General features: G+C 44.5%; 1 protein-coding gene across 4 annotated transcripts in view; it reads right to left on the bottom strand.

Annotated features, from left to right (window-relative positions):
• The window catches only part of NFRKB (nuclear factor related to kappaB binding protein), a 36,842-nt gene extending 27,643 nt beyond the window's left edge, over nucleotides 1-9,199 (bottom strand). For all 4 annotated transcript variants that reach the window (XM_053593569.1, XM_053593571.1, XM_053593570.1 and 1 more), the window contains exons 1-5: nucleotides 9,078-9,199; nucleotides 6,141-6,311; nucleotides 3,379-3,580; nucleotides 1,482-1,609; nucleotides 259-433 (exon numbers count right to left, since the gene is read on the bottom strand). In XM_053593569.1, coding sequence (XP_053449544.1) covers nucleotides 259-433; nucleotides 1,482-1,609; nucleotides 3,379-3,580; nucleotides 6,141-6,275 — 640 coding nt within the window. In that variant the 5' untranslated portion in view covers nucleotides 6,276-6,311; nucleotides 9,078-9,199. The remainder of the gene's footprint in view (nucleotides 1-258; nucleotides 434-1,481; nucleotides 1,610-3,378; nucleotides 3,581-6,140; nucleotides 6,312-9,077) is intronic.
• Nucleotides 9,200-14,007: the final 4,808 nt, after the last annotated feature.

Here is a 14,007-nt window from a genome sequence, read left to right as displayed (position 1 = left end):
TGTCCAGTAAGTTCTTACTTAAACTCAAACACCGCGCGACCAAAAGGGTAAAAGGGCACCTAGTCACTCCCACCTAACAGCAATGTCTCAGCAACCCAAAGACCAAGGGCTTCTGAGTCCCAGTACCCACCCCCCAACAAGAAAACCTGGAGGGCTTCTTTGCTGAGGAGATAATGGCTACCACTGGCTCCAGCCGGACAAACAAGTAGCTGGTGTAAATCCAGGACCCAGCTACCCCAAGGGCCCGAGGACACTCACCCTCTTCATCAGATGACAGGGCTGTGTCACCACACTCCTCCTTCACTTCCCTCAAGACCTTCAAGTACCGCTGCTGGGTCCGCCACTCCCGCTCCTCAGGGGTACGAGACGGTGAAGGGCGCTTCTGCTGGAAGGAAAGGGCCGGGCCACTCTGCCGGGCCATCTCCAAGAGATCCTAGAGAGACATCAGGCAGGAGTCCGTCATCATCTGGATCTTTTTCAGGAACAATGGGCACTCTCTAAGTCTATTTTTTCTTTGATTCTTTTCCTCCAGACCACCATGAAAGATGCACATATGAATATGTCCAATTAAAAAGAACACATATTGACTATCACATGGCAAAAACTCCCAAATCTGAGTTCGAATTGCTTCCATAAGAATGAATACTTATACAAGATACCCACGTACTTCTAGATCAAAGTTTAAAGAACTACTGAACTACTTCACTGTGCCTCTAGGACTTCCTAGGCTGGTCCCGACCCAGAGGCCAGCAGGCTTGATGTGCTACACACCCAGCACCACGCTCAGGGCCTGAACGTTCACGGCCAAATCAGAGCGTCAGGGCTTCCCTTAATAACCATAATGGGGCTCGGTGCCTGTAGCTCAAGCAGCTTGGGCGCCAGCCACGTACACCAGAGCCAGTGGGTTCAAGCCCAGCCCGGGCTACCAAACAACAATGACAACTACAAGCAAAAAATAGCCAGGTGTGTGGCAGGCGCCTGTAGTCCCAGCTACTTGGGAGGCTGAGGCAAGAGAATTGCTTAAGCCCAAGATTTTGAGGTTGCTGTGAGCTGTGAAGCCACAGTTCTCTACAGAGGGTGACACAGTGAGACTCTGTCCCAGAAAATAGTAATAAAATAACCACAATGGATCTGAAATCCACTCAGCCTGTGTGCTCACACGCCAACTCCACAGCATCACAGCTTTCCTTAATAACCACGATGAATCTGAAATCCGCTTGCTTTTTTCTTGGTAAACATTAAAGCTACTTTATTTCATCAATTTCAAGAAGCATTTTGTTGTCATATTTTAACATCTCTGAAATCAGGATACATCTTAAAAATGATCCTAAGACAGGATGACAGTTCAACTGTGTCACACATTAATTGGTAGCACTTTTTTTTTTTGGTGGCATCTCTTATGTTTTGCATTTTAGCCTCTTCTGGAACTCATGACAGCTGAGTTCACTGCCCATGTTTACCAAGTCCCCAGCGTCACTTACACTCCGGGAAGCAAGAATCTGCTTCAGCAGCCGATGGAAATACTGCTGCTGGGAGCTGAGGTAGCGCTTGTACTGTGACTTGAAGCAGAGCTGCCGATACTTGACCACCTCTGGGTTAAAGTGTCCATCTTAAAAAAAACAAAGGTACAACTACACATACATCAGTCGACAAACGTTAAATGAGTATCTGAAATGTGGCAAAGTCTGCCCCACGGAACTAAAAAAACTCAGGAAAGAGAGCCAAAAGTGAAAAGCAATGATAGCTCACCGCTCAAGGCTAATAACCATAATAACCACAGTCATGCAACTGTCTTCAGCAACACCAGAAATGAAATACAGTGCTGGTCACAGGGAAATATGCAGCAACTCCCACCCCGACACTCCTTGTTTGTATCCCTACCTGAACGGCTACCATCCTGTTTCCACAGAAAGATGCCAGCGTAAGAAACAGTGCTAAGGCCCTTACAGAACCCTCTAAAGACCAGCCAGTTTCCTCACTTCTGCTCTACCAGAAGAGACAGGGAAATGGATCTGTGCCAATCATGGTAGGGAATCCCTCTTTACATTAATAACCCATCACAGGAAAAAATGCCCACTTCCAACCTGCAGGATAGGAACAGATCTGAAATGCTGAGCCTGCTTGTCTGGCCCTCAGCAGCTGTTGAGTGTCCAGTGTAACAGAACTCAGGGAGACCTGCTGCCCTTTTGGGACTTGCTGCCAAAGCAAAGTCACCCCAGAAAGGACAGAGAGAGGCTTTCTTTGCTCGTCTCCATAGGACTGAGAGCAAACTGTGATGAAAGAGGGGTCCCAAACTCTGTGCAACCCCTAATATAATAGCTAATTCAGGGCAGACTCACCAGCAGAAGCAAAAACCAGTGAATAAAATGAAGACTTTTTGGGAAATGAGTTTATCGTTATCATCCCAAAGTATCACGCCACTTAAGATTGCTTAAGAACCATTAAGACTGCTTCTTAATTATAAAGGAAAAAAGGCCCCCTTACAATCAAGAGGTCTGGCAGATACCACTGACCCAGGGCCAGAACACAGCAGGTGACACACGCATTCCCCACTCCCAGAAAGTGTTTAACCCAAACCTAACCTTGAGGAAACATGAGAACAAATTCTCAGAAAGCAGGATGTTTGACAATTCACATGTCCTGGGCTCAAAAATATCAGCATATGAAAGACAACAACAAAAGGTCAGAGTGCCCAAGATTCAAAGAGCTAAAAAGACAAGCCCAACAAAGCAATGTGTGAATCCTGAGAGATCCTGGGCTTTAAACAGCAATGAGAAAGGACATCTCAGGAACAATCGAGGAAATCTGGACGTGGAACAGTCCACTTCATTTCCTCAATGAAAACTTCTTGGATGTGATAACAGAATTGATTATGTGGGAGAATGTCCTTGTTACGATACATGTACATGCTTAAGTGTTTGGGGGTGAAATATCATGATTTCTGCAGCAAAAAAGTGTGTGTACATATATGTACACATATATATGTAATAAAGCAAATGGCAAGCTGTTTTTAAAAATTTTTTACAGATTGTGGGCGGCGTCAGTGGCTCAGTGAGTAGAGCGCCGACCCCATATACTGAGGGTGGCAGGTTCAAACCTGGCCCCAGCCAAACTGCAACAAAAAATAACCGGGTGTTGTGGCGGGTGGTAGTTACACAGCTCTTATTACTATATTACTACTACTATATCATGTATTTTCTATATAAGTCAATACATTACTATTTTTTTTAAATGGCCTAGGCAGCAAAGTGTTAGACAAAACTACTCTCTATTGGCTCAGTATCTATACATGAAAATAAATAGAATAAAATGATGAAAGAAATATCAATAAGTGAATGCCTTCCTCTCCCTCTCAAAGAAGAATGCTAAGCTGCAGACCTCGAAAAAGCTTCTGGGCAATGTGCAGAGGGTTTCCGAAGCGAAAGTTCTCTCCACTGAACAGGGCCAGGATGAGCTCATTCTGCTGATCAATACTGTCTTCAGGAAAGTGAGGCAGAAATTGCTGAAGGTGTTCACGCTGAGAGTCACTTAATACTTCCTGCCAGGTGGAGAGGCTGACAACATCGAAGAATATCTCAGGCTAGGAGAAACAGGAAAAATGAATAAGAGAAAAACAAGGTTTTAAGGCTCAGTGTCTTTAAGTCCATTCACATTCGCTGTGCAACTACCACTATCTTCCAAGTTCTTAAGTTTTTTAAACAAACTAAATTTCCAAAGATATTTACTCAATTCTCAAAACTTACTGATTATTAAAGACTAAATATAAAGCACAGTCTTGTACCCAACAGTAAATAACAATCTGGAGGAAAATGATCACAGCAGAGAGAATCCCATTTGGAAACCTCTTTTCTGCCAACAAGGGCATGATGGCGGACGCCTGAATTCAGCTTAAATTGAGTGGCAGGGAAAGGTTAACAAAGGAAGAAAGAACTTGAAGTTCTTTCAACCTCAATTCAAGGTTGCCTGCTAAGAGTGGAGGAGGATGGAGTTCTATTTCCAACTCACTAGTTAATAAGGTGGGCAGCTTCCATGTTCCAAGTACCAAGCTAGACTGTCATATACACTGTCCGAAGCGGGGAACAATTAAACACACAAGTACAAAGTGGTGTTAAGAAGTGCCATGTGTATAAAGGCACACATCCCACACTTAGGATGTCAGAGAACACCCACTAGACAAAGTGACAATTAACACAGTAGAGGAAGGCTGGGCACAGGGGCTGATGCGTGTAACCACAAAGTGCTATAATCCCAGCCTAGAGTTTGAAACTAGCCTAGGAAACATAGCAAGACTTCGTTTCTCTAAAAAAAAAGAAAAAAAAAAAATAATAGCCAGTCCCAGGTGCTCAGGAGGCTGAGGTGGGAGGATCGCTTGTGCCTAGGAGTCTGACACTGTAGTGAGCCAGAGGGATGAGATGGGAAGGGATAGGCAGGGGGCATCGAGGTACGCATTTTATATCGTATATGGTACATTTCATTTCATTTTCTTTAAAGAAGAGATTAGCAACATTTGGCTAGTGCAAGGACAGGGAGGGAGGGGGGTAGCAGACAGTGGAGAGAGGAAAGGATGTGCAGACGTGTTAGGTGGAGCCACTGAAGGGTTCAAGCAGGAGACGACGCAGAAATCAAACCATCTACGCCAGATGTCTTTGCACGAACGCACCAGAAGCACCTCAGACTCAACGTCCAAGACCTGCACACCTATCTTTGCACAGCATTTTACTCTTACTTAGCATTTAACTCAGTGTCTGACATAGAGTAGGTATTTAATAAAGCCAGCATCTGTGGACTAATAAATAACATAAAAAGATTTCCTTGAATGCAAAGAAAACAAGGATGGGAAGTATATACGCCAACGCAAGGCGCTGCCACTGCGGTGGAAGGACCAGAGACGGGCACACTGGTGACTTTCACGTCATCTACGATGTGTGACATACGAGGAAAGAAGAACGTAAAACTAACATGACTAAACGAAATTAATCCCAAACTGGGTGCAGCAATGAATGTTTGCTATATTATATACTATACATATCTCTATGTTCAACACATGGCAAAACAAACAAAATATATAATTAATGTTTTCCCATGCATAGTGGTTTGCACATAATAAGCACTTAATAAACGGCAATCATCTTAATAATGATGATGACTTGGCATCCTGCCTAGTCAGGCCAAGAGCATGCTGACAACCCATCCAGGGTAAGTCCTACTACTTTAACTACTATTTACCTTGTGGACAGAGGAATTATGCTTAGATTCTGTCTAATCATTCACAACACAGCATCCATTTTCAAGTAAACACAAATGTAATCCTGCTTTTATAATATACAACTTTTTTTAACTGATGAAAATTATCGAGTTAAAAATAAAGCTTAAAGAAAAGGTACGGAGGTGGAGATTCTGTGGTCTTGGGGCCACAAGTGGCCTTCTTGAGCGTGGCCCTTTGACCAAATCCAAATTTAACAGAACAAACTCTTTTTATTTTTTGATGCCAGTATAGAGTGCCATGGCTCACTCATAGCAACCTCAAACTCCTGGGTTCAAGTAATCCTCCTGCCTCAGCCTCCTGAGTATCTGGGACTACAGGTGCCCACAACACCTGGGTAGTTGTTTTTTTTTTTTTTGCAGTTTTTGGCCGGGGCCGGGTTTGAACCTACCACCATCGGTATATGGGGCCAGGACCCTACTTCTTTGAGCTACACAGGCGCCACCCATAACCTGGGTAGTTTTTCTATCTTTAGTAGAGATGGGGTCTTGCTTTTGCTCAGGTTGGTCTTGAATTCCTGAGCTCCAGTGATCCTCCGGCCTCCGCCTTCAAGAGTACTAGGATTACAGGTGTTTGAGCCACCACACCCAGTCCCTTTTAATAAAGAGATTTGCTCTGTGAAGGTTGGTTTCAGTTAAGGTGCTACACTTGGGGATCCGAAAGGCCACAGGTAGCCTTGAGGCTTTAGAGCAGTGGTTCTCAACCTTCCTAATGCTTCGACCCTTTAGTGCAGTTCCTCATGTTGTGGTGACCCCAACCATAAACTTATTTTTGTTGCTAGGGTCACAGCATTAGGAAGGTTGAGAACCACTGCTTTAGAGTATCTGTTAGAGAGAAGCTGAGAGAGGAAAAGATTGCCAGATGTTTTACCACTTACATCCTCCAGAAGGTCCTCAGGCAGACTAACCCTGGTGCCCCCCAGGAGGCACTCCTCCATGATCCTCGAGCCACGGCCATCTCCGCAGGGACCAAGTTCCAGGGGATCTGTCAGCATGTGGTCCAAGGAATCCATTGTTTATTTCACAGTTACTCTAGACAAGCACGGCATCTGGAGACATAAAGGCAGAAACCTCAGGGACCTTGTTGATGCCAATACTCACTAACAATATCAGGCCCAATCTATTAAAAATAACTACAACAGCTCTCCTCCCTCCTTTCTAGCATTTCATTCCCACTGGAATTTTCAAGTCTTATTTAATAGGACTCTTTTTTCAGATTGTTTCTACAGTAAATCTTAAATTCATAAATCTCTTATACTTTCATTTTATAGATAAGAAAATGACCTTCAGACAATAAATGATAAACAGATCACAGTCCATAATTCACTCTGCAGACCAATCATCTCTCCACTACAATATAATCTCTTTAACCACCATTGGTTTTTAGCAATTAGTTCTTTCTTGTCCTTTCACAAAAAGAAAAAGTTCACTGAAAATACACACACACTAAATTTCAGACACTAATAGTAACAGTTATGCATGAGGGCCTATTAAATCTCATTTAATTCCTACAACTGTGCAAGGTAAGATTATTATATCTGTTCTACAGATTTTAGAACTAAAGTTAGATTAAAAAAAAACTTACCCAATCCCAGAGACAGTACTGAAAGGCAAGTTTACCTGCCTGCAAACCCATGTTCTTAACACTATACATAATACCTCTTGTATAAACCTTTGAAACAAATGTATTTATTTATTTTGAGACAGAGTCTCACTTTGTTGCCCTCAGTAGAGTGCTGTAGCATCATGGTTCACAGCAACTTCAAACTCTTAGGCTCAAGCAAGTCTCTCAGCTTCCAAGTAGCTCGGACTACAGGCGCCCACCACAACACCCAGCTATTTGTTATAATTGTCATTGTTGTTTTAGCAGGCCCTCACCGGGTTCGAACCACCAGCCTCAGTGTATGTGGCTGGTGCCCTAACCACTGAATGATGGCACCAAGCTGGAAGCTTTTTTTTTTGAGGCAGAGTCTCACTTTGTCACCCCAGGTAGAGTGCCATGGCATCACAGCTCACAGCAGCCTCAAACTCCTGGGCTCAAGTGATCCTCTTCCCTCAGCCTTCCAAGTAGCTGGAACTACAGGCACCCACCACAACACCCAGATTTTTTTTTTTTTTTTTTTTTTTTAAGAGACAGGGTCTCAATCTTGTTCAGGCTGGTCTGGAACTCTTCTGAGGTCAAGCAATCCAGCTGCCTCGGCCTCCCAGAGGGCTGGGATTACAGGCATGAGCCACGGTGCCCGGCCTGAAAAGGAAGCTTCTTGATAAGACTTTATTAGTCCATGTAAATTCCTGAGGGTCCATGCACCTGACCATGACAACCAGTAAAGTCAGTGGCCAATTTTCCTTTAGTTGGTCCATTTGATATTTATAACCCTGTAAATTGGTGCTATTTTTCTCCCTCCTATAGCAACACTGCTTATCACCTTTAGAAAAGTACGTATTAGGACAGTTTCAGTGAACATCTCACAAGGCTGACAGCTGGGATGAGCTATAAAGTTGATAGCATAGGACCAAAGATGCTAACAGGACCACAGGGAGCTGGAACGCAAAGGTACTCTACCAAACACTTACCAAATCCATTCTCTCTAGCTCTTATTCCTACCAAAGGAGCTAACAAGCATACTAAAACAGAGAGGAAAAAAAGCACGTAACAGTTGAAACACTAAACTTCTAACCCAGGTCTGCCAGTAATTCTTAGTGACATTCCTCAAATCTTACCACAGCAGATGTCAATTTCCTTAGCTATCCACAAAATGAAGGGGAATTGGACCAGATCCTTCCCTACTGTTATTTTCAAATCTGAAATCCTGCAATGAACACTCTTAGATGTGTGACAGTTTACATTAGCAAGTATTTATTTCCAAAATTCCCAAATGATAAAGAGCAGACCCGTAATAACTGCATGTAAAATGAAGCAATATTACACTAAATTATTTCAAGTTCTCTTGAAGAGATTTCAGTTCTATGTAAAGACAAAGCAGAAAGATTCCCGTTGGATCAAAGAAGCTAGGTAGTCCCCAAACAATTGTGCCCCTTCAACACATAATGAAAGGACTTCTGACAATGCCTGGTGCCCAAGTAACTGAAGCAGGTGAAAAAGCACACTGCACGTGAGTTTAACAAAAGTTTAAAATACGAAAAGAACCCACAAGCAACCTGATACTTAGAATAAAATTCTCTTAATAAAATTGGCCAAGTATCAGCTGCAAAGTCAGCACCCTACCTGACTCTTACAAGGTCCACCTCTATTCTAACACGACTTGCTCCCAAGTTTGTCCAATTACGGTGGAAGTCTGGTTAACTGTAATCTAGTCCAGTGACAATTTTTGAACTGCCGCTATTCTGAACAGGATCTCAAAATACAAAAAGCAGGTGGCTGCCAGGGAGCGGGAACCCCGGAAACCAAAGATTTCCAGGTCTTGGGGTGTCCTGGACCTCTTCCCTAGACCGGGAAGGCCTCTCCCAATGGCCCTTCCTCCGCACCTGGGCTAACTTTCCCTTCTGGACCCTTCCCAATACAGACGCTAAGCCTTTGGCTCCTCCCGGAGCAACTGCCGGCTGCAAATCCGTCCCCCAGGCCGTCTACCCCTCCCTCTCCGCCCCCGCCCGGGCCCAAGGTCGGGGTCCCTCCCCTCTAAACTGCACCCCTCGCCCCTCCCCCACGGCGTGCTTAACCCTAACCACCACCCACCCGGGCAGCCCCGCTCCCCTGCCCACGCCCACAGCGGCAGCCACCTCCGGGACCCGGCGGCCCCCTCCCTCCGCTCCTTGGGGACACTTTAACCCTTTCGCCGCCTCTGGCCTCCCCTCACCTGAACACCAGGCACGGGCCCCCCCATCCGCCAGCCTTGTCTGGCCACGGGCTCCCGAACGCGCTCGCTCCCGCATAGCGCCTGTGTGCGTGCACGCTCCGGGCCCGGGCGGCGGAAGAGGCGGGGCTTCGCGGGGCGGGGTTACGGGGCGGGGCGGGGTTACGCGGGGCGGGGGAGCTTGCGGGTCCTGGAGCGCGCCAGGTGGTCGCAGGGATGCAGTTTACAGCCGGCATGTGCTTTTTGCCTGGTTCAGGAGCTTCCCGAGGGCAGAGACGAGTCGGTCTTTTCCTCACTGTGAAGTAAGGCTTCATAACCCCAGTGAATGCAGCTTTATTACAAATAGCATACCCTGCCTGTAGGCACTATGCTAAGCTCTTTCTAGCTGCTGTCTTTGTACTACAGCCTTATGAACTACGCCCTGTAAGTGCCCGCTTGGCAGGGAGGAAATCACGGCTTCTAGAGGCTCAGTGAGGCAGACCTCAGCCTAAGCCGGTTGTCCTTAGTCTTCCCTCCCATCGTTGTTGGACCCTGGATGTCCAAGAAAAAAGTACACACATTGAAAAATTGAATCTTAAATTTAACTCTATAAAAGTTCCTCTTGTTAAATAATCTAGGTCCCTTCCCTCTTATTATTATGTATGTGGCCCGTGCCCTACTCACTGAGCTATGGGCACCAAGCCAGGCCCATGTTTTAGTAGGGTTGTTTATTAAATATTCTTTGTATATTTTGGATGACAATCCTTTGTGTCTTTTGCAAATATTTTGTCCCTTATGTGGCTTATCTTTTCATCTTCTGTCTTGATAATATTAAATCTTCCTATCCTTGAACATGAAATATTTTCTCCATTTATTTAGTCCTTCATTGACCTCTTTATAGTTTTCTTCATGTATATCTTATGCATATTGTGCTAGATTTATATCAAAGTTTGTGCTAATGTAAACAGTATTGTGTTTTTCATTTCAGTTGAGATGTTGAAAGCAGTGGTGAAAGAAGACATCCTTCCCTTGTTCCTTATTTTTTTGTTTGTTTTTTGTTTTTTTTTGGAGGCAGAGTCTCACTCTGTTACTCAGGCTAGAGTGCCATGGTGTCAGCCTAACTCACAGCAACCCCCAGTTCCTGGATACAAGCAATCTTCCTGCCTCAGCCTCCTGAGTAGCTGGGACTACAGGTGCCTGCCACCATGCCCAGCTATTTTTTTCTATCTTTAGTAGAGACAAGGTCTTTCTCAGGCTGGTCTCTAACTCCTGAGCTCAAGTGATCCTCCCACCTCGGCCTCCCAGAGTACTAGGATTAGAAACATAAGCCTCTTCACCTGGCCTATTTTATTTTTAAGACAGAGTCTCACTCTGTTGCCCAGGGTGGAGTGTGACCATAGTTTACTGCAGCCTCAAACTCCCAGGCTCAACTAATCCTCCTGCCAGTAGCCAGGACTACCGGCACATGCCACCATGCCTGGCCAATTTTTTAAATTTTTGTAGAGTTGGAAGTCTTGCTGTGTTGACCAGGCTAGCCTTTGTAGCTAGCTGTCTTTCTCTTACTTTCAGTTTAATTCCATTGTGGTATGAATAGGTTTGATTACTATTCTTTGAAGTTTGTTAAAGTGTTTCATGGTCCAAAATGTGCTCTACCTTGGTAAATGTCCCAGGTGCTTGATAAGAATATGTACTCTCGAGACGAAGAGAGGAAGTCGTGGGGGGGCTTAGCCCTCCAGCCTCCAAGGCTGAGCCGTTATCGGTCCCTGGCTGGAATGGACTCTGCAGGCCACGCTGGCAGTGTGTGGTGCTGAGGACTCGTGCGGAGGCGGGATGCTACCGGCCTGGGAGACCAGTGAGTGGCCGGCAGCCCCTTGCTGCTCAGAAAGTGGTGACGAAAGGAAGAACATGGAGGAGAAAAGTGACATAAATATTGCAGTTCTTGTTGAAAGTAAACAAGTCAGTGCAGGTACTTGCAATTTCATCATAAATTCCTAAAAGAATTCAAAGTGCCTTAAAAAATGCAGAAGAATCAAAGCAATTGCTAAATCAGTTTCTAGAGCAAGAAACTCATCTCTTCAGCTCCATTAACAGCCATTTGCTGAATGCACAGCCCTGGATGGATGAGCTTGGGGCCATGATTGACCAAATTGAAGAGACTGAAAGGCGTCTCACTTACCTTAAATGGATTTCACAAATTGAAGAACTAAGTGATAATATTCAGCAGTATCTGATGACCAATAATGTACCGGAGGCAGCATCTACTCTAGTGTCTATGGCAGAACTTGACATCAAGCTTCAGGAATCATCTTGTACTCATCTGCTCAGTTTCATGAGAGCCACAGTTAAATTCTGGCATAAAATTCTCAAGGACAAGCTTACAAGCGATTTTGAGGAAATTTTAGCACAACTTCATTGGCCATTCATTGCACCCCCTTGATCTCAAACTGTTGGCTTAAGTTGACCTGCCAGTGGCCCTGAATTGTACAATAACCTGGAGACACTATTTTGTCAGCTTCTCAAACTACAAACCTCAGATGAATTAATTACAGAACCAAAACAACTCCCAGAAAAATACTCCCTTCCTGCATCCCTTTCTGTTATCCTGCCCATTCAGGTTATGCTGACTCCTCTCCAGAAGGGGTTCAGATATCATTTCAGAAGGAACCGGAAGACTAATGTTATCAGTAAGCCTGAATGGTACTTGGCTCAAGTACTTATGTGGATTGGAAATCAGACACAATTTTTGGATGAGAAGAATCAGCCTATATTAGACAAAGTAGGGTCTTCAGTAAATGCAAGGCTTGAATTTCCTCGAGGCCTTATGATGCTGGTGCTTGAGAAATTAGCTGCCGATATTCCTTGTCTGCTGTATGATGATAGTCTCTTCTGTCATTTGGTGGACAAAGTGCTCTTATTTGAAAGGGAGCTTCATACTGTTCATGGCTATCCTGGCACTTTTGCTGATTGTATGCATATTCTGTCAGAGGAAACCTGTTTTCAGAGATGGTTGACTATGAAGAGAAAATTTGCTCTTCAAAAAATGGACACAATGCTTTCATCAGAAGCTGCCTGAGTATCCCAATATAAGGATATCACTGATGTGGATGAAATCAAAGTTCCAGACTGTGCAGAAAATTTTATGACTCTACTCTTGGTTATAACTGACAGTTATAAAAATCTTCCCACAGCTTCATGAAAGCTGCAGTTTCTGGAGTTACAGAAGGAGCTAGTAGATGATTTTAGGATACGATTAACGATTAACTCAGGTGATGAAAGAAGAGACTAGAGCTTCCCTTGGCTTTCGATACTGTGCAATTCTTTTTTTTTTTTTTTTTTAGAGACAGAGTCTCACTTTATTGCCCTCAGTAGAGTGCTATGGCATCACACAGCTCACAGCAACCTCCAGCTTCTGGGCTTAGGCGATTCTCTTGCCTCAGCCTCCCAAGTAGCTGGGACTACAGGCACCCGCCACAACGCCCAGCTATTTTATGTTGCAGTTTGGGCAGGGCTGGGTTTGAACCCACCACCCTTGGTATATGGGGCCGGCGCCCTACTCACTGAGCCACAGGTGCCGCCCGATACTGTGCAATTCTTAATGCTGTGAACTACATCTCGACAGTACTAGCAGACTGGGCTGACAATGTTTTCTTTTTACAACTTCAACAGGCAGCATTGGAGGTCTTCACAGATGATAATACTCTAAGTAAATTGCAACTCGGACAACTGGCCTCCATGGAGAACTCTGTCTTTGATGACATGATTAACCTCTTAGAGTGTTTAAAGCATGACATGTTGACCCGACAAGTAGACCAGGTCTTTAGAGAAGTTAAAGATGCTGCAAAATTATATAAAAAAGAAAGATGGTTGTCCTTGCCATCTCAGTCAGAGCAGGCAATACTGCCCCTGTCCAGTTCGGCCTGCCCAGTTTTGCTGATGTTACGAGACCATTTACTTCAACTGGAGCAGCAGCTTTGTTTCTCCTTATTTAAAATTTTCTGGCAAATGCTTGTAGAGAAGCTGGATATATACATCTCCCAAGAAATCATTCTTGCTAATCACTTCAATGAAAAAGAAGCAGCCCAGTTGCAGTTTAATATGACTCGCGATCTTTTCCCTTTGTTTTCTCACTATTGCAAGAGACCAGAAAATTATTTTAAACGTATAAAAGAAGCTTGTATTATTTTGAATTTGAACATCGGCTCTGCACTACTCTTGAAAGATGTATTGCAGTCAGCTTCAGGACAGCTTCCTGCGAAAGCAGCATTAAATGAAGTTGGAGTTTACAAACTGGCTCAACAAGATGTTGAAATTCTGCTTAATTTGAGGACAAACTGGCCTAACACTGGAAATAATGCAACTTCCAGAAAAAGGATGTTTGGGGGTTTTGTTTTTAAGAAAGAGGAAGCTGGGTGGCGCCTGTGGCTCAGTGAGTAGGGCACAGGCCCCATATACCGGGGGCAGCGGGTTCGAACCCGGCCTCGGACAAACTGCAACCAAAAAATAGCCGGGCGTTGTGGGTGCTTGTAGTCCCAGCTGCTCTGGAGGCTGAGACAAGAGAATGGTGTAAGCCCAAAAGCTGGAGGTTGCTGTGAGCCATGTGACATCATGGCACTCTACTGAGGACGGTAAAGTGAGACTCTGTCTCTACAAAAAAAAGAAAAAAAAAGAAAGAGGAAGCTAGTTGCACTTCAAGTTATCTGATGAAGTTCCGAATTAATGAAACTAGACACCTGAAAACTTTATGGAATCATTTTTATTTTGGATATATGGTATTATTAAAATGCCGACCATATGTCCTGAGTCCTCTTGTTCCCAGGAAAACAGTTCTTTTTTTTTTTTTTTTTGTGGTTTTTGGCCAGGGCTGGGTTTGAACCCACCACCTCCGGCATATGGGACCGGTGCCCTACTCCTTGAGCCACAGGCGCCACCCTGTCCCTAGGAAAACAAAAACAAA

Source organism: Nycticebus coucang, chromosome 6, assembly GCF_027406575.1.
Source record: "Nycticebus coucang isolate mNycCou1 chromosome 6, mNycCou1.pri, whole genome shotgun sequence".
In the NCBI taxonomy this organism is placed as follows: Eukaryota; Metazoa; Chordata; class Mammalia; order Primates; family Lorisidae; genus Nycticebus; species Nycticebus coucang.
The sequence above is the reverse complement of the archived record's forward strand: the minus strand, read 5'-3'. Positions and strand labels throughout refer to the sequence as shown.